This window comes from Tursiops truncatus, chromosome 18 (genome assembly GCF_011762595.2).
Source record: "Tursiops truncatus isolate mTurTru1 chromosome 18, mTurTru1.mat.Y, whole genome shotgun sequence".
In the NCBI taxonomy this organism is placed as follows: domain Eukaryota; kingdom Metazoa; phylum Chordata; class Mammalia; order Artiodactyla; family Delphinidae; genus Tursiops; species Tursiops truncatus.
The window spans coordinates 19,209,541-19,230,574 of NC_047051.1; the positions used below are offsets into that span (position 1 = coordinate 19,209,541).

General features: G+C 35.6%; 1 protein-coding gene across 4 annotated transcripts in view; it reads left to right on the forward strand.

The window, feature by feature from the left end:
* SUCLA2 (succinate-CoA ligase ADP-forming subunit beta) overlaps window positions 1–21,034 on the forward strand; it is a 48,225-nt gene that overhangs the window by 12,503 nt on the left and 14,688 nt on the right. For 3 of the 4 annotated variants that reach the window (XR_012327670.1, XR_012327672.1, XM_019936579.3), the window contains exons 3-6: window positions 4,156–4,255; window positions 4,449–4,611; window positions 14,852–14,980; window positions 17,880–18,018. Coding sequence is in view for 1 of the 4 variants with exons in the window: in XM_019936579.3 (XP_019792138.2) it covers window positions 4,156–4,255; window positions 4,449–4,611; window positions 14,852–14,980; window positions 17,880–18,018 (531 nt within the window). In the remaining 3 variants the exon portion in view is untranslated. The remainder of the gene's footprint in view (window positions 1–4,155; window positions 4,256–4,448; window positions 4,612–14,851; window positions 14,981–17,879; window positions 18,019–21,034) is intronic. The other variant, XR_012327671.1, reaches the window with a different exon arrangement.

Consider the following 21,034-nt stretch of genomic DNA (forward strand, 5'->3'; position numbering starts at 1 on the left):
TGTCAAAGAAGGCTGCAAATGATGATTGTAGTATGGGAGTGGGATTAGTGACTAATAAGGACCTTTAAATCTAGAGGAGCAGAAATACTACTTTTTAAAAGATGTATTTCCTAGCTACTTTGAGGTTGTTGAGACAGTTGTTTTTTTTTTGTGGTGAGTCATTAATATCAGAAGATATTGATTACGGGATATAATTGCACAGGGTGTGGTATGAGGTGCCCTAGAAATACACCTGGTTTTTTCCATCTAGCTAGCAATTCCCAGTGCTGACTTTGGCTAATTTTTGCTTCTCAGTTACTGCAAAATTCATAAAATGTTAATTCCCATTTATTTAAAAAGTCTTATCTCATCAAGCAATATACTAGGGCATAAATGCATTACAGGTGTGACAAACTTGCTTGTCGTTGTGGGTGGCAAGAGAAGCTGAGTTAACATGGAGACTGGGGCCACTGAGCCCTATAGCTGGTAATTCCTCCCAAAATAGCTCTGACCTCTTTCCCCAGGATTCCCTACAAATTCTGTCATTTTCTGTGTGTGTCATAATGTGACAAAAGTTGGAAAACACTGTCCTGGAGGCAAGTTTTACCTGCTGTGAATAACTGAAGTTAGGGATGGAAGAATGGTTAGAAAGAAATCTAATTCCAATATTTTAAAAGACTATATGAGTCCACAAATGAAGGTTGATGAGCTGGAAGATCATGGAGAAGTTTCTGGAATGGATTATCAAAGGGATGGTTGTTAAGCACAGAGAAATGAAGTAGTTATAATTTGGGGTCAGTTCTAAGAGCAGATTCCTACCTCCTTCTTGTAGTTACAAGAAAATATGATGTCAGTAAGGCATTTGGCAGAGTTCTTATGATTTCCCTATTGACTGTGGAAATATAGTTTGGATTCTAGTATAGTTAACATAGAATTTCTCTCTGGGTGAATAAACATGCAGAGGGTGTCAATTAATGAATGTCAGCCCAGAGGGAGATTTCTAATGGCATACAGTAGGACTTTGCCTTCTTTTTCCTTTTTCCAGTGTTTTATTAGATGACTGTAAATGAGGAGTACTTACAACATTTGTGAATGACTAAAGCTAGGAGGGATGGGGAATATATTTTAAAGACAATCTTGGGATCCATAAACGATCTTGTCTGGCTAGAGCAAAGGGTGAAATCTAGCAAGACTGATTTGCTCATCGTTGTATCTACAACTCCAGTGCAGTGTCTGGTATGTAGATGTAACTGTTGACTGAATTAATGGAATTGAATAAAATCTTTGTTTTAGTCAGTTGTCCTCAGATTTATCTTTAATTCTTCTCCCTGTCTTGATAGTTGATGAGATTGTATGTCATTACTTTTTTTTGTTTTTCTTTTGTTGTGAAGGTCTTTTTTATTTTATTTTTAAAAAATTTATTTATTAATTTATTTAGGCTGTGTCAGGTCTTAGTTGAAGCACATGGACTTCTTAGTTATGGCATGTGAACTCTTAGTTGCGGCATGCATGCGGGATCTGGTTCCCTGGCCAGGGTGGACCACCAGGGAGGTCCCCGTGAAGGGCTTTTTTAGAAGGAATTTTTGAAGAATCATCTGTGCCCTTACGGAGTTTATTTTCTTAAAAAAAGAAAATTGACGCTTTAGGGAAGAGCCTTCTTCTTATAAAATGTTTTTGAAAAAATAGAGCTTCATTACTCTTACTTAATAGCTCAGTATGTTAAGTTCCTAGCTTAATTAATAGGAATGTTTGAATTTAGCCCAGCAGAGCACCAGTTTAACTGTTGTCCATTTTTACATTACATTTACACTGTTTGGATTATAGGTATCCTTTTTGGAGATAAATGAATATTGCTGAAGTACTAGAAAACTGACTTGACAGGTAACCAGAAACAGGTAGAATGACTAGTGGCTGCTCCTTTTAGTTCGGGCATGAACTCTCTAATTTGCCATAGTCCCTGAGACTACTTGTTGTCTTCTCAGTAAGAAAATTATTGTTACTTTTAAGGAAATTTCTAAACTTTCTCTAATCTTCATCTAATATTAGTTGTGGCACTTGGGAATGGTGGGGACTATGGCAAATTGAAATGATGTCTTGTGTAAACAAGGCACTTGTGGTCAGTTCCAGTTGCAGGGCCCAGGATTTCCAGTTCTGTGTTTCTCAAGAGCAGTGGAAGATCTAGATTCATAAGAATTCTCTTGATTTCTAAATGTTCTTTTATTTATCATTCAGAAAATATTATGTGCTAGGAACCCTCCCAGGACCTTGCAAACATCAATGAACATAACAAAGATTCTGCCCTCCTGGAGTCTATATTTTAGTGGGGGAGCAAAACAAAAATGATAAACATGGGAAGATTTATGTTATGATTTGAAGGTGATGACTTCTATGGAAAAAAATGAGCGGGCTAAGGGGGATTGGTCATGGGTGGGCAGTTGGTAGTGTTAAGTAGGGTGATCAGGGTAAGTCTCATGGACAATTTAGACTTAAAGAAAAACTGGAAGGGAATGAGGACCTTTCCCAAACAGATACCTGGATGAAGAGTATTCAGGGAGAGAGGGAGCATCAGTGCCAAGTCCTAAAGGAAGGGAGGGACATGCCCAGGAACAGGAAGATTAGAGTTGCTGGTGTGGGGTGAACAATGAAGAGGTCATGATACAAAGGGCAAGGGTGCTGGGGGATTACACAGGGCCTTGAGGCCATTGTAGGGACTGTGGCTTTAACTCTGAGTGAAGTGGGCATTCAGTGCAAGGTTTTAAGTAGAGGAGTTATATGCGAACTTTGGCTGCTGCTTTGAGAATATTCTTTTGGGGACAAGGGTAATCTAGGTGAGATGTAATGGTGGCTGGGACCAGGGCCTAAAATGGAGGTGATGAAGAGTGGTCAAGATTCTAGATACATTTTGAAGGTGGAACCACTATGATTTCATGACTGAATGGATGTGGAGTATGAGAAAGAGGGTTTTTTTTTAAAAGAAACTGCCTGGACTGATTCATAGGGCTGTCTTCTGACTTAAGTGTACATTTCCAGTGTGGACACATTTATATCATTAATTTTCTAAACGTTTTGTAGTAATTGTTTAAGTGTTAACTTTTGGTCATTTCTTATTTGTTTGATCACAAACTATTTGTTACCTCCTTGATCAGCTCTCGTTCAGCTTGGTATATGTGCATTAGAGAGTGGCCTTTCCCCAGTAGTAGAATTCCCATCTTTAGCCTATTCAGATACACATTTATGGAGTGGTGGTTATATCCCAGGAACTGCTTTGTGCTAGGGATACAACGAATAAGACAATGTCCTTAACCCTGACCTCAAAGGTTAATTGTTTTTCATAATGTAATATTGGTGTTACACTGCTAGTATGGGCAAAATACCATGAGAAGCGACATGAGGAGGCTTTGAAATTCTGCCTGTCTCGGGAGACAGAATGCCCCTCTAAGATGTATTGCTCTGGGTCATGAAGAGTAGTACCTAGGCTTAAACAGCTAGTTTGGTAATTTTCTTCAGCATGTTAGAAAGGGGAAGAAAAGAGAGAGACCAGTTTACCTGTTAAAGAAGAAAAATTCAGAGTATTTCTTAAAAAATGTTTTAAAGACTTAGAAGTGTAACATTCTAGAATCTTTTGATAAACATACCTTAACTCCTGATAGTCCTCTCACAACAGTACAGCTCACGAATGTATATTAAGAGGACTTTCTGTTAGTGGGACAATGTGAATTGGTATCAATAGTGGCACTTTCCCTGAAAGTCATGGTACATTTCTACTCAAAGCAGCATTTATAACTCAAATTGTCATAGTGTAGTAAGTTTACATATCAATAGAGGGAAGAAATTGTTAGGAAGACATTTGACCCTCAATTTTGTACTTTTAGTACCTTGCAAAGTACTAGATATTTAAAGTATCAGGGAAAGGTAAAATTATTTTCAGTATGCTTTAAGAAATGGCTTAATATGAGTGGCTCATTTTTTTAAGTTTGTGGGTCTTTAGGTGGTGAATGTTTTAGTGTTCTAATCTAGAAAATATATATACATGGAATGCCTCCTTTTTTGACATTGTGGGTAAATGAGACTTTACTACATTTAATAACACTGCTTAATATGTATTTTTAATAACAAAATATTGTGTGTTGCATGCTGCTCCATGCTTTGTATCTAATAGAAGTGTTTTTCTTCTAGGTTCAAAAGATGTTGTGATAAAGGCACAAGTTTTAGCTGGTGGTAGAGGAAAAGGAACATTTGAAAGTGGCCTCAAAGGGGGAGTGAAGATAGTTTTCTCGTAAGTTATGTTTTACACATACAGACACCATTATTAAAGAAAACAATGTATATTTGTAAAAGATGCCCCTTATTACTGAATTGATAAAAATACTGAGATTTAAATATTAGATGAGGTAAGATTTTGGCTGTCATGTGCTTTTATTTTTCTCAGTTGGAGGAGAAAAGAGTTTGAGTTCTTTTTCTTATTTTAGTCCAGAAGAAGCAAAAGCTGTTTCCTCACAGATGATTGGGAAAAAGTTGTTTACCAAGCAAACAGGAGAAAAGGGCAGAATATGCAATCAAGTATTGGTTTGTGAGCGAAGATATCCCAGGAGAGAATACTACTTTGCTATTACAATGGAAAGGTCATTTCAAGTGAGTAATTGTAGACATGATACATTTAGGATGATCTTATTACATTCAAGTTCAAAAGTTGATTATTATTTCTATTTGTATGGGAAGGGTTAAAAAGGTATGGTCCATAATCTATTTGTATATGTCATGGGAACAATATTTTTATGTCATTTTTAAAAACCAACATGATCAATGCCATCAGACTTAATACTATAATATTGTGGTAATAAAAACTGTAGGCAAAACCATGCTGAAATAAAATCCACAGAATTTCCAAATTGTTAATTTGCTAAGAGCAGCTTAAATCATTTCTGATTCACCTTTAGATTCCATAGACTGAGAAAATAATTTCTAGCACAGTAAGATATTCTAACCAAAGAGAAAGTCTCTGGAACCACTAAGAGAATGTGTATCCCTGGCCTCATCTTTTTCTTTTTCAACCTCTTCGTATTTTTGATAGTTTGCGATTTGTTTCACAAGAGGATTTGATACTTGGTAAGTTCAAGGATGGCATTCAATAGGAAACAGTATGCTTCTAAGGAGCATAACCTTATTCTGCTCTGCTCTCTTTATGGAACTTAGAATGCTAGCAGTGAACTTAAGGCATCACATGAAGAGAAAATTCCTTCATAGACCTAGGGCTTGGAAAGGGCATTGACAGTGATTTTATGGTGTAATTATCTGGCTTTTTGAGTGCATTGGTTAACTTTTATGAGCTGAATCTGTGTAGTAACTAGCTTGTCTTTTGAAGCAGGCTGGGTACATATTTGGTAGCCCTAGTCAGGATTTGATGTAGAACATCACTAATTACGTAATTAGTAATGTAACAAAAATTTTAAGGGGTCATGAAAATGTTTTCTTATATAAAACAGCTTTTTTAAAAATAGCTATTTTCCATATTGTGATTTTTTTTTACAGTTCATTAAGTTTTCTTGTAATGTTTGAGTGATATTATAAAATATGTTTTGTAACTTTGAATTTTTATAAGAAAGTATTTTTAAGGTATAACACTAGATGGTAGTAAAAACCCACTCAGAATATAAGATTAAAGAACATTGTTTTGTTTGTAAGTGATGTCTTTACCTCTGTAGGTTTCTTTATGTGATAGAATTTAGTTTTGTAAGTTACTTTAGAAATCCCATGACAATAACCTTATATATTACAAATATTTGCAAAAATTATGTTTTTACAAATTCATTTATTTTCACTACATTTTCTTTTCCTTTTCATTGATGTTATATATCAACATCTATCATTTTGTTAGTTATTAATGTTTTTACTTTCTGTTATAGCCAGGAACAAGGTGTATGTGCCTGGACAGTTTGAGATATGAGTCCTGTAATATTGCACAGAGTAGCTCATCTTGATTAGAATAAATGTAGCAAACTGAATATGTGTTATTAAAGATATGAATGTAACACAGTGAATATATTGTATTAAAGATATGTTAAAGCATTAGGAAAAATGATCATATTTGAATTCATTTTAAGAACTTGAATTTTTGGAGAACTCTGAGTCTTATTAAGGAAAAATGTTTTTATTTCATTTGCACAAGTAATATATAGTTGTAATAATTCATGCTAAAAATTCAGTAGTACTAGTTGAACTATCTGGCCAAAGACATTATAATGTGCTTTGATGCTATCATATTAGGCCAATGTGGAGTTGGTTGGTGTTACTTTTGGGGTAAAAAGAACTATTTTGGGATTCCCTCTGGACAGGTTCCTATTAAACGACAAAAAATAAGTCGGCTATTTAAAAAGAAAAGCCCATTTTGATTGAATTAAAGTCATATGCTTAGGATTTAACTGATCTTTTTTTATTTTAATATGTGGGCTTAAAAAAAAACCTATTTATTTATTTATTTTTGGCTGCGTTGGGTCTTGATTGCTGTGTGCAGGCTTTCTCTAGTTGCAGTGAGCGGGGGCTACTCTTTGTTGCCGTGTGTGGGCTTCTCATTGCGGTGGCTTCTCTTGTTGAAGAGCACGTATGGTACGCGGGCTCAGTAGTTGTGGCGCACGGGCTTAGTTGCTCTGTGGCATGTGGGATCTTCCCGGACCAGGGCTCGAACCCGTGTCCCCTGAATTGGCAGGCAGATTCTTAACAACTGCGCCACCAGGGAAGTCGAGGACTTAACTGATCTTTAAAAATTGCTTTTGTTGCTTATCTGTTTTCAGAAGATGAATCATAAACTCTACTGGTATTCTTTGTATGTATTGCATTAGGAAGCCTGGGCAGATATGTACCATGGGGTTGACATGCCAAAAAAAAAAATCAATTTAAATTCCTATTCTGTGTTTTGGTACTTTTTAAAAATCAGATTTCTTAACATTTTCCCAGTGCCTGCTGGGAACTTCTGGACTGAGACAAATCTGATTTAACAAATCACATTTGCTGCTTTATTTTCCTAGTAAAACATTGCAATCTACTGTAAATGAATGGTACGTTTAACTGTGTCAGTCTTTTACTTTGCTTGGATTAAATATAAAATGTGCCGTGAGAATTCCAAATTTTATTTTCCATACTTTTCTTAAAAAGAGATACTTATTTTAAGTGGCCTCTTTGTCATATGATTTTAAATTCAAATCCATTTTAAGGCAAAACCTTTTGTAAGACCAACAAGAAAAGAGGAATTTAGGTTAAGAAGGTGAAAATAGCATTATTAATTTATTTGAAATTACAGTTCTTTGCTAGAACTTAAATTGTTCTGAAAGCTTATTACTAAGATTTAAAAGTTAAAACCAAATCATTTAAACAGAAGCACCAGTTCATTCAGCAGTCATGATCATATGCAAAACTACAGTCATTGTTTTAACTGATCTCTATTTTATTTACCTATGTAAGCTTTCTTCTGACTAATTGGCTATAAATTTTGGGGTTTCTTTCTAGTTGGTCAGGGAATTAGTACAAAGAGAATTTGTTCACTTTCTTTTATATATTTATTATTTCATATGTATTTTTTTTTAGACTTTTCTCTAACTTATAGCGAACTCTTGGAGATCTAATCATTACTTTAGTGAGAAACGTTTTTCCCCCAGTAGTACTGCCTTTTATGTGGCTCTTCACTTCTCTTATCAGTAGATATGAAAAGAAAAGGACAGTAAAACTAGAATAAAATGTTCAAATACTTTAAAAGTTTGTTGATTCTACCTTTTCAGTTGAATAAAATTGTATTTGGGGGTTATCTGTAGATTCATTTACTTATATTTTACTTCAGTAGCATGACAGTAGATTCATTTATCTATATTTTACTTTAATAGCATGATAGTAGTTGATAGATTCTTCTTAAATCTGAGTTTTTTCCTCTCTCTTTAGATCTCTTTAAAAGCTTATAATTTTGAATTGCCTTTCTAGGGGAAAATGAAGAATACCTTTTCATTTGAAGTTTATAGAGAAAGTAAAAATTAGACTTTAATTTCAAACATTTCCCTTGACTTAAGCTTGCCATTGTTCTCTTCTTTAGTCTCAGAAACGCACAATGAATTCTTCTATTAAATATTTTTTGTGTTTGTTGCCGTGAGCTCTGACACCAAGTAACCAGAATTGAGCCAGACTTCACAGGTTAAGGGCACAGTCCTCCACATGACTGCCCTCACTTCAGACATCAGCCTCAAGTTTGGGGGTCCCCAGGTCACCCTCACTTCTGACGAGCTGGCAACAAGTTTGGGAATTCCTAGTACCCCTCAGGTTTCATAATTTGCTAGAATGACTCACAGAACTTAGGAAAATACTACACTTGTGATTACAGTTTTACTATTGCCAAAGGATACAAATCAGAACCAGCAAAATGGACAGATGATGCATAGGGCAAGGTCTGGGAGAGTCCCAAGCATAAAGTTTCCATTTGCTTCAGGGATGTGTCACCCTCCTGACATATTGATATGTGACAATACACAGAATATTGGCAAACACAAATGCCCACTGAGTTTCTAGTCGAGTTGTTTTTATTTTTTAAATTGTGGTCAAAACATAGAATATGAAATTTACTATCTTTAACAGCTTTTATGTGTACAGTACAATAATGTGAACTTTGTGCATATTGTTGTACAACAGATCAAGGACATTTTCCATCTTGTGAAACTGAAACTCTGTATCCATTGAAAAACACCTTCCCCTTTATCCCTTCCTTCAACTCCTGGCAACCACCATTCTTTCTGTTTGTAAGATTTTGATTATTTTAGATACCTCATATCAGTGGAATCATGCAGTATTTGTCTTTTTGTGATTGGTTTATTTTGCTTATCATAATGTCCTCAAGGTTCATCTATGTTGTAGCATATGTCAAGATTTCTTTACTTTTAAAGGCTGAATAATATTCCACTGTATGTATGTACATTATTTTCTTTATCTTTCATCTGTTGGTGGACATCCAGGTTTCTTCTGCCTCTTGGCTATTATGAATAATGTTGCAGTTAACATGGGCATGGAAGTATCTATTTGAGGTTCTGTTTTCAGTTTTTTTGATATATACCCAGAAGTAGGATTGCTGGATTGTATATTGAAGTTTTTGAGGAACCTCCATACTGTTCTCTACAGTGAGTCCACTATTTTACATTTCTACCAACAGGGTACAAGAGTTCCATTTTCTCCACTTTCTCACAAACACTGTTATTATTATTGACAGAAATTATCCTGATGGGTATGAGGTTATATTGTGGTTTTGATATGCATTTCCCCAATGATTAATAATATTGAGTACCCTTTCACATGCTTGTTGGCCATTTGTATGTTGTTATGGATTGAATGTTTATGTCTCCCCCAGAATTCATATATTGAAGCCCTAACTGCCAATGTCATGGAACTGTGTAACCGGAAGAGTTTTGAGGTGCATGCTAGAAAAAGCTGAGATTGCCATGAAAGGACTTTTAAAGTTGATTCTGGTGAGGACTCAGAAAGAAAAAAGTAGAGATACAGAGAAAGCGTCCATCTTCTTAGAGATTATATAAATAATCATGAACAGAATGTTGGTAGAAGTATGGATGGTAGAGACCATTCTGGTGAGGGCTCAGAAATGAAGAACATGTCTTCAGATGATGCAAAAAAGATGATCCTTGTTGTAAAGTGGCAAAGAATTTGACTGAATTGTATTCATGTTCCAGTGTTTTGTGGAAGGTAGAACTTGGGAGTGATGATATTAAATATTTAGCTGAGGAGATTTTTTAACAGATTTATTAATTTTTAAATTTTTGGCTGCTTTCGGTCTTCGTTGCTGTGCATGGGCTTTCTCTAGTTGCGGCGAGTGGGGGCTACTCTTCATTGCGGTGCACAGGCTTCTCATTGCGGTGGCTCCTCTTGTTGCAGAGCACTGGCTCTAGGGGCGCAGGCTTCAGTAGTTCTGGTGTGCAGGCTCAGTAGTTGTGGCTCGCGGGGTCTGGAGTGTGGGCTTAGTTGTGCCGCGGCACGTGGGATCTTCCCGGACCAGGGCTCGAACCCATATCCCCTACATTGGCAGGTGGATTCTTAACCACTGTGCCACAAGGGAAGTCCCAGCTGAGGAGATTTCTAAGCAAAGTATTGAAGGGGTGGCTTCATTTCTCCTTACTGCTTATAGTAAAACTTGAGAAGAGAGAAATGAATTGAAGAAGGAATTATTAAGCAAAAAGGAATCAGAATTTAAACGTTTGGAAAATTCTCACCCTGCCTATATTGCAAAAAACTAGAAAGCTATTTGGAAGATAATTATGAAGGGTGTGGCTGAAGAACCATTTGATAAGGAGATTAGTATGGGTGTGAACCATGAATTGTGAGAAATAAATGTCTGTTGTTTAAGCCACCCAGTCTGGTATTTTGTTATAGCATCCTAAGCTAAGATGTGTATTTCCTTTGGAGAAATGTCTATTCAAGTCTTTTGCCGATTTTTAAATTGGGTTGTTTCATTTTCTGGTTGAGTTGTAGTTCTTTATATATTCTGAATATTAATCTCACACATACAGTTTGCATATATTTTCTCCCACTCTCTAGGTTGCCTTTTTGTTGATTGTTTCTTCTGCTGTGTAGAAGTTTTTAAGTTTGATATAGTCCCATTTGTATAGTTTGCTTTTGTTGCCTGTGATTTTCTCTTATTCAAGAAATTATTGCCAAATCCCATGTCATGAATCTTTTCCCCTGTGTTTTCTAGGAGTTTTACAGTTTTAGGTCTTACATTTAAGTCTTTCATCCATTTTGAGATAATTTTTGTATATGTATAAGGTAAGGGTCTAACTTCATTATTATGCATGTGGTATCTAGTTTCCCTAATACCATTTGTTGAAGAGCCTGTCCTTTCCCCATTGTGTAGCCTTGGTACCTTTGGAAGACCATTTGACCATATATATGAGGATTTATTTCTGGGTTCTCTATTCTATTCCATTGAGGTCTGTCTTTATTGTCAGAACCATACTGTTTTGATTACTATAGCTTTGTAATATGTTTTGAAATCAGGAAGTAAGAGGCCTCCAGCTTTGTTTTTCTTTCTCAAGATATTTTGGTTATTCAGGGTCCTATGAGATTCCATGTGAATTTTAGGATTTTTTCCCCCTATTTTTGCAAAAAAATGGACAGTGGAAAAAAGATTGTATTGGGGAAAAAATACCATTAGGATTTTAATAGGGATTGCATGGAATCTGTAGATTGCTTTGCGTAGTATTGAACATTCTAATAATATTAAGTCTTCCAATCCATGAACACAGGATGTTTACTTATTTGTGTCTTCTTCAGTTTCATTCAGCGTTGTTTTGTAGTTTTTAGTGTACAAGTCTTTTGTCTCCTTGGTTAAGTTTATTCCTAACTATTTTATTCTTTTTGACTCTATTATATCAATAAATTGGATCATTGTCTTAATTTCCTTTTTAGATTGTTCATTGTCAGTGTATAGGGATGCAAGGCATATTTGTGTGTTGATTTTGTGCTGTAACTTTGCTGAACTCATTTATTCTTAGCCAGTTTTTGGGGGGATTCTTGAGAGTTTTGTATATGCATGATATATCATCTGTGAACAGAGGTAATTTTATTTCTTCCTTTCCTATTTGGGTGCTTTCTGTTTCTTTCTCTTGTCTGGTTGCTCTAGCTAGGACTTCGAATACTATATTGGATAAAATGGTGAGAATGGGCATCCTTGCCTTTTTCCTAATCTTAGAAGGCAAGCTTTTAGTTGTTCACCATTGAATATGATGTTGGTTGTAGGCTTTTCATCTGTGGCCTTTATTATGTTGATGTAGTCCTTCTCTTCCTAGTTTGTTGAGTGTTTTTATGAAAGGGTGTTGAATTTTTTCAAATGCTTTTTCTGCAGCAATTGAGATGGTCATGTGGTTTTTTTGACCTTGATTCTATTAATGTGGTGTGGTACACTGATTGATTTTCCTATGTTGAACCATCCTTGCATTCCAGGAATAAACCCCCTTTGATCATGATATATAATCCTTTTAATGTGTTATTGAATTTGGTAGGCTAGTATTTTGTTAAGAGTTTTTGCATCAATATTCATCAGGGGTATTGGTCAGTAGTTTTCCTGTAGTATCTTTGTCTGATGTTGTAACAGGGTAATGCTAGCCTCATGGAATGAGTTTGGCAGTGTTCCCTCCTCTTCAGTTTTCTTTTTTTTTTTGGAATAGTTTGAGAAAGATTGGTGGAATTCTTCAGTGAAGCCATCTCGTCCTGGGCTTTTCTTTGTCGGGAGGTTTTTGATTACTCATTCAATCTCCTTGTTATAGCTCTGTTCAGATTTTTTATTTCTCCATGGCTCAGTCTTGCTAGATTGTATGTTTCTAGGGATTTATTTCTTCTAGATTACCCAATTTGTTGGTGTTTGATTGTTCATAGTAGTCTCTTATGGTCCTTTTCACTTCTGTGGCATCAGTTGTAATGTCTCCTCTTTCACTACTGATTTTTGTTATTTGAATCTTTTCTATTTTTCTTAGTCTAGCTAATGGTTAGTCAATTTTGTTGATCTTTTTAACAAACCAACTCTTAGTTTTGCTAATTTTTTTCTGTTTTTTAAAAAATTTTCTATTTCATATGTTTCTGCTTTAATCTTTATTATTTCCTTCCTTTTGCTAACATTGGGTTCAGTTTGTTCTTCTTTTTCTACTTCCTTGAGTTGTTAAAAAGAAAGCCATGAGTTGGGTGCTTTCCTCCAACTTTGGTGAGCTGTGTTGGCTTCTGTCTATAGTATTACAAGTTCTCTGGTGCTGTCACAAGCTGCTGAGCTTTATTTTGTTCTCAGTGCCTCTCCCCCACAAGACATTCAGAGTTTGCAGGTTCCCTGTTAGCCCTCCAAGTCAGGTGAGACAGAAACCAGTTCCTTGGACAGACCCCTGAAAAGCAGAAATGCTAGATGCACATTTCACTCTTCTCTTTCCCTCCCAAGGGGGAAGCCCCACATTGGGCTATTTCTCGGATATTGAGCTGTGTTGGCTTGGGGGAGGGGCTCACTTAGATGAAATAAAATGACTTTTCTTGCCCATTTCCTTGCAGTTGAACTTGCTTGGAGTACTGCAACTTCTTAACTGTTTTCTGGTTTTCTCTAATAGGCATTTGGGGTCATATATTGTTGTTGTTAAGTTGGTGTTTCTGTGGGAGAGCAAAATCTGGGGCTTTCTTTTCTACCATCTTGCTGACCCTGATGTCCAGAGTATTTTTGGGTAGTGGCAGTGGGGGTGTGCAGGGGTTATGAAGTAGGAATGATTGACTGAATCATTGCCCACTAAGTTAAACTTAATCTCCAGGCCTCCTTCCCTCTTGGAAGTGTGGGCTGATATCATGTGGCTCAAAGCTCCAACCTTCTAATCACATCATTAGTCTTTCTGACCTGGTCAGTGCCCACCTGAGTCATCTCCTTTGTATTATCTAGGGGTCCATTGTGAGTCACCTCATTAACATAAACTCTCAGATGTAGGGGAGGGTTTAGAAGTTGCCTCCCATGCACTGGGGACAAAGGCCAGCCAAATTCTTTATTACACATGTATATTGAAATCTAGTCAGGCAGTATAAAATTTAAAAGGTACAAAGATGTACAGGGAAATACAAATCTTCCACCCATCCTTGTTCCTCAACCACCCAGTTTTTCTCCTGGAGGGCTGATACTTAAATCTTTTTTTGCCTAAGTAACAGTTAACTCTCTTTAAAAAATAATAAATTCCACCACCACCACCACCACCACCACCACCCTGCCTCCCCCACCCTGGTCCCTTTGGCTATTGCCATATTTTGAGGATTTGAAGGACTGTATTGTTCTCCAAACAGTAATGAATATAATATTATTCCTTTACATTATACCTTGAAATGAATTTGTTACTGAAACACTTAGGTACTGGGATAGAAAAGTGAAATTAGTCTTTTGAGGTTTTTTTTTTTCTGGATTAAGAATAATATATTCACTGTAGAAATTTTTTTTAAAATAGTGACACATAAAATAAAAGTCTTATGATTTAATGTTTTATTTCTTATCTTTTTTCTGCTTGTGTGAATAGTGGGAGGGTGCATATTTAAGCACACTTTATGTTAAAAAAAACACAGTTGAGAATAGAATCGAAGGTTTTGTATCATTTTTTCCTAGATTACACTGCTGAGATCATTTTCCTTTCCAGATGCATTAAATAATCTTTAGTAGCATGGTTTTACCATTTCCTTGTTTTTGCATGTTAAGATTATTTCTGGTTTTGTGCATAAATTAGCAAATCTATTAGATAATTTTACTTTGGTTTTTCTTGATTGATTTTAGAAGACTTAAAAGTTAACTTAATTGTTTGGTATTTATCATCTTACCTTCTTATATTGCTCATGATAATAGCCAGAGCTATTCTTTCAAGGTAGGTAGCTTTCTTTTTTACTGACTTCTAGTAGGGCTAGCGCTTATAAAGTCAGGACCTTTTGTTCGTTAGGCTTTCCCTATTAAATATCAGTAAACTGTTATATGATTTTTTTAATGTTCTTTAAACAATACTTTAATGTCCCTTCAGTTCTTGTGAAAAATGTATAGGTTATATTTCACATATGTATATGATTATATTAAGTTGTTTGGTATACATTTGTATCTGTTTTTAATCTTTTTCCCTCACAGGTGAGCCATTGTCTTCCTCTTCCTTTTCACTTCTTTTCCATTATTTCAATTGAAAACTTAGGGGGGGCATTGTGCAGGTGATGCAAGGATAAATTCTCAAGGGAATTTAAAAATAGTGGGGAGTGATAGATGTATAAGTCTATAGTGTACACAAATAGATTTTAAGATTTTATTGACGGTTCCAAAATAAAATCTAGATATTTTGGCTGTTTCCCCTCCTGCTAGGGTCCTGTATTGATAGGAAGTTCTCAAGGTGGTGTCAACATTGAAGATGTTGCTGCTGAGACTCCTGAGGCCATAGTTAAAGAACCTATTGATATTGTAGAAGGCATCAAAAAGGAACAAGCTGTTCGGGTATGTTGTACTCCGAAACATTTCTAGCTTTTGATTGGATAATTACAACCCTTAAAGAGAATTAACTGTGTAAGTGAAGTGATTGACAAAACTTCTTAAAAAATTTTTTTGAGTGTCAAGGCATGTTAACATGTAGTTTGAAATTGCAACTTTTTAGAAGTATCTAAAGCGTTTTTCTTCATATCCTTCATAAATATTTTACTATGTATCTTTAAAAGATAAGGATTCTTTTAAAATAGCCACTATACCATTCTATCCCTAGTAAAACTAACAATAACTTCTTAATATCATCACTTACCCAGTCATTCAAATTCCCTAATTGTCTCAATTTTTTTTTTTCTTTTACAGTTTGAGTTGGGATCCACATAAGTTCTTTCATTGTGGTTGGTTAATAGGTCTCATAGGTCTTCTTCTAGTTTATAGGTTTCCTTTCCCTCACTTTCTTCATCCATTTTCTTTCATTTTGTTGAAGAACCTGGGTTAATTATACTTTATTGTTTTTCACAGTCTGGATTTCACATCCCCATGGTGGCATTTAACATGTCCTATCCCCCCTTTATTTCCTGTAAGTTGTATGGAATGGTAGGGACACTGTCTCATATATCCCTACGATAGATAAGTGATTTTATTTTTGGGGGGTTTTATGGACGCTTTTAAGAATCTGTTTAAAGCTGTGGACTTTCTCTCAGTGTATGTACACACTCGGTAAATTTTGCCTACAGTTTCACTAGTTTTCTGTACCATCCTTCTTGTGTGCCTCTTCCTCCCATTCGATTCCCACCCCACCCAAAAAAAGCCCCCCAAAAGAAAAACTTAACCATGAAGTTTAGTATTATGGCCTGTGAGAGTTGCTTGTTAATGTTTGTAATACTGCTAATTAAATTGTTTAGCTTATATATAAAAAATGAGTGACCCATCTTAAAAAGAAGTTTGAATATTAAAGTTTGAATGAAATTAACATCTCTTAATAGGAAACTGTCAAAAGAAGCTTATGGTATCGAAGTACAGTAGAGCAGGAACTTTGACTGATACAAAGATTTCCCTGCTAAAGCATGAAGAAAGTCATTTAGGCAAGTGAATGGTATAAATGTTTAAAGGGGACAGAGATTTGATTCATTAGGTAGTTATGTGAGAGTGATGACTAGAGACTTAAATTTAAATGAGAAAGAAAACACTTGGTTTACAAGAATACTTGAAGGAATAATCTACTAAGATTGTACCGTTTTGAGTGATGGGTGAACAGAAATAGTTCCCAGCACAGTGCTAGACAAACTAATTTCATACTGGGCTGATCAGAATTCTTTTGTAATTCTCAGGTGTTTACATTTAAAACAGTAGATTGTAACCTAGTGAAAATCTTTCTAAATGAAATGGTACTTTATTTCTCATCATTCTTTTTTTTCAAATGTTTTAACCCAAAATTACATTTCTTAGTTTGATCATCCACTTTATTTTCATTTGATTATTTGCATTTGTCTTCTTGCAAGAATCACATTCACTTTCAAAGAATTTAATATTTTCTGTTATTGAAAGTCAGATATATTGTAGCCTTAGATAGCAATTGGAAGAGAGGAAAAAACTACTCCATAGGTTTCCTGATCAGCTGCAACAGTTAGGATAAAAAAAGAGACATGTGGCTTCTATACCAGTGGTTCAGAATTGCTTATACAACTTTAAAATATTATGGAGTTTTGGTCCACTATAGAACTTGTGAACCACAACTTCTGGGTTGAGACCTTGGTGTATGCATTTTTAAAAAAGCTCTTCAGGGCTTCCCTGAAGAGCACAGTGGATAAGAATCTGCCTGCCAATGCAGGGGATACAGTTTCGATCCCTGGCCCGGGAAGATCCCACATGCCGCAGAAAAACTAAGCCCACGCGCCTAGAGCCCGTGCTCCGCAACAAGAGAAGCCACCGCAATGAGAAGCCCGTGCACTGCAACGAAGAGTAGCCCCTGCTCGCCACAACTAGAGAAAGCCCATGTGCAGCAACGGAGACCCAACACAGCCAAAAATAAATAAATAAATAAATAAAAATTGAAAGGAAAAAAAAAGCTCTTCATGTATATTTAGGGAGGAATCTCTGCTCAAGACTGTAAACTTTTCTACTAGGTTAGAAGCTTAAGTACCTGTATATCTTTTGAATCTAGCATATATTAGGTGTTCAGTAGATTTTTGAATGAATGGGATAACACTTGTTTGACTGGATGTGTCTTCATTGCTTGGTAGACACTCTTCATAAATTACCTAAAAGGTAAAATAGGGTGAGTTAATATTTTGGCCATTGGACCATTTGGATTATCAGTCTGCCTTTTATATGTAGTTTTAATAAAATATAAGTCTCTATTTTCAGTTTAGGTTGGCCATAAGGCTTAGTGGTAGTATGGAGGCTATGGAATAACACAGGAACAGGAATTGAGGCGAATGACAAGTTATTTGACCTCTCTGAATCTCTTTCTTTTTTTTTTTTTTTTTTTGCGGTACGCGGGCCTCTCACTGTTGTGGTCCCTCCCATTGTGGAGCAAAGGCTCCGGACGCGCAGGCTCAGCGACCATGGCTCACGGGCCCAGGCGCTCTGCTGCATGTGGGATCTTCCCAGACCGGGGCACGAACCCGTGTCCCCTGCATCGGCAGGCAGACTCTCAGCCACTGCGCCACCAGGGAAGCCCTGAATCTCTTTCTTTGTAAAATGGGCATACTACCTGCTTTGTGAGGATTTTGAATAAAAACTTTTGTTTAACCATTTAGTGATAGTAGATGCTATTTTAGTGATTAATGTTTGACCGTAAATGAGTCGTTTATTATTTAAATGATAAACTACAAGGTTTTTTATTTGTAATAATTTAATGTTGATTGGATGTATACAGCATTCCTATAATAAAGAGACAAATTAATTTCAGCTTGCACAGAAGATGGGATTTCCAGCCAATATTGTGGATTCTGCAGCAGAAAACATGATCAAGCTTTACAACCTTTTTCTGAAATATGATGCAACCATGGTAGAAATAAATCCAATGGTAGAGGATTCAGACGGAGCTGGTAAAGTATCTTTTATCAAATATTGATTGTCTGTTTATCCACTTATCATATTCTTCACCGAGGAAGTTGAACTCATAAGGAAGTGAACTCATTTCTATGTAGAAGCTTATTTTATAATGAAAAGAGTGAATGTGAACAAATATTAAAGAGACCCTTTAAAACAAACACCTTAAATATATATTTATGTACACACAGAGGGGTTAAAGCTGCACTGTATGGCAGCTACCAGTCACATGTGGCAGTTAAAATTAATTGAAATAATATAAGATTAAAATATTTCTCAGTTGCACTAGTTACATTTCAAGTGCTCTGTAGCCCCATGTATTGGACAGCTCTGTATTGGACAGCACACATAAAGAACAATTTCATCATTGCAGAAATTTCTGTTGGGCAGTGATGGATTAGAGTATCCACTACAGTAGTGAATAAATAGTTGTAGTTTTGGGGAATTAGCCATTTTAGTCTCCCCAGGTTTCAAACTTTAGAGACACCATGATTGTTATTGTACAAAGTGTGTATTCTGATGCTGGAGTCATTTAATATTAGGGAAGTAAGATTAGCTTGTCACTTTGACAGCTTTTCTTTTACGTATGTTTAAAAGGTAAATCAGGTTTTGAATTATCATGCCTTCCATGTATAGTTTTTCTAAAAATATAAGTTGCTTTATTGTAGCCTAAATTTTTCTTGATATTTTACATTAATTGCTTCTGTTGCTGTAATTTGTTTGATTTTGTTTCAAGTCTCTTTGGACATTTCTAATCTTCTTAAGCATTTGTAGATCTCTTTCACTTTTATACTTCTAATTAGTTATATTCATTATTATAGAAGTCAATTTTTAGCTGGTCATTTATATGGTTGTATAAAGAAAAATGAGTAAATTTTCTTGTGATTGTAGAGGTAGTTTATAAAACTAAAAATAATTAAATTTTTTTAAAGAGTGAGGGCTGATGCACATTTTAAAAATGAAATGTCCAGTGAAGGAGAATTATCTGTATGAAACCGATATTTTTTTTTAAGGGAGGCAGTTCTTACCTATTTATTCTTTTAGATTGGCATTACTTAATCCTTTGTGGGTCAAGGACAAATTTTAAGAAATGCAGTGAAAATTGCATGAAAGCGAGTAACCCTCACCAAGGAGTCTGCACCAGTGTTCCCATGTGTGCATGTGCATATGCCCTGTTTTTCATGCAGTTTAGGGGTTCTCAAACTCCTTGAAGCCTTTGGTCCTGCATTTGGTACTTGGATGTCAAAATTACTAACTCCTATTGCTAGGCAACCTTTAGAATCCTTTTGTCAGGTTTCAAAACCGATCATTCTGGAATTTTTTTTTTTTTTTTTTTTGCTGTACGTGGGCTTCTCACTGTTGTGGCCTCTCCCGTTACGGAGCACAGGCTCCGGACGCACAGGCTCAGTGGCCATGGCTCACGGGCCCAGCCGCTCCGCAGCATGTGGGATCTTCCCGGACCGGGGCATGAACCCGTGTCCCCTGCATCAGCAGGTGGACTCTCAACCACTGCGCCACCAGGGAAGCCCCATACTGGAATTTTATTGGAATTGTATTCATCCTATAAATTGTTGGGGAAAAATTAACATCTTCCTAGTAATCAGTTTTTCCAACTAGAAATACCTATTTTTCCATTTATGTAAGTCTTGATTTATACTTTTTTAAGTAAGACTTATTTTCTTTGGGTAGTATTATATTTCTTTTTAGATTTATTTGTAGAAGTATATTTTTGTTGCTATTTTGATTGGGATCTTTTCTGCCATTGTATTTTCTTACTGTTTATTGCGGTATACAGAGACTGTTGATTTTGTTCTTCATTTGAAGATTTTAATTCTATTGTTGTATTTGTTTTCTAAGTATTCTAAGTATACTTTGGTTTCCTATAGTAAAGTTTATTTAAAAAAATATGTTCCCTCTATTTAACGAAAACATAGCAAATACTATATGCTAGGCACTATTGTAAGAACTTTTCAGATATGGACCCCTATAGCTCATTAAATGTTTATAGCAGTTCTGTGAGGTAGATACTATTACTATCCTTATTTTATAGGTTAGGAAACTGAGTTACCAAGAGGTTAAGTGACTTGCCCAGGGACACATGGCTAGTGGTAGAACTGGGCGGTGAATCTAAACAGTCAACTGCAGAATTTGTGCTCTTACATATGACACAGTTGTATGACAGGGATATTTTGGGTAGAGAGTAGTATATCAGCATTATTGGAGTAGGAAGAGATTAGCAATAAGGTATATCTTTTAGGTTAGGAAGCTGTAGCAGTAGTCCAAGCAGGAGGTAACAAAGGCAGTGGGAATGGAAAGGAGAAGGCTTTATTTTACAGATGAGTTCAAGCTCAGGCTCTGTTAGCAGATCTACATTTCTCACAGTACTTCCTTTATATATTTTGAATGGAGGCTTTAGACCAATGCAGACTATGTAGTTATAAACGTATGCAGATTGATATGTTTTATTTATAAGGTTCATATTGAGTTTCAAAAGTAATATTTTTAAAAATAGAAAATATAGATATTTGTCTCCTTTTGGTACCAAGTTACCATATGACAAGATAGAATATACATTTGGGAAAATTATCATAGTATTCCTTAAAATAGTAGTTTAAGGATATTTTGAATGACTAAATTTGGAGTTATTTCCTTTGTGCACAGTTTTTTTGGAACATATATGCTGCATAGAATGAAGTATACCTCTTAATTTGTACCGGTTTACTTGTTTGAATAATTGTAAGAAGAAAGCTTATAGACTCTAGACTTATTTTCCTAGTAATGCTCTGAAAACATAGGGTAATATAATATACATATATATATATATATTTGAATACAATTGCTTAAATAGCTTATCATACCATTGCCATCATTGGGGTTTCTGAGAGAGCTTCCAGTGATTACTGATCTTCCCTGACAGAGTTCTAACTAAAATGGATCCGACAACTAAATTACACCATTAGACAGACTTAATAAATCTATTCAAATATGAGGCTTTAACAGGGCAGGCCTTTC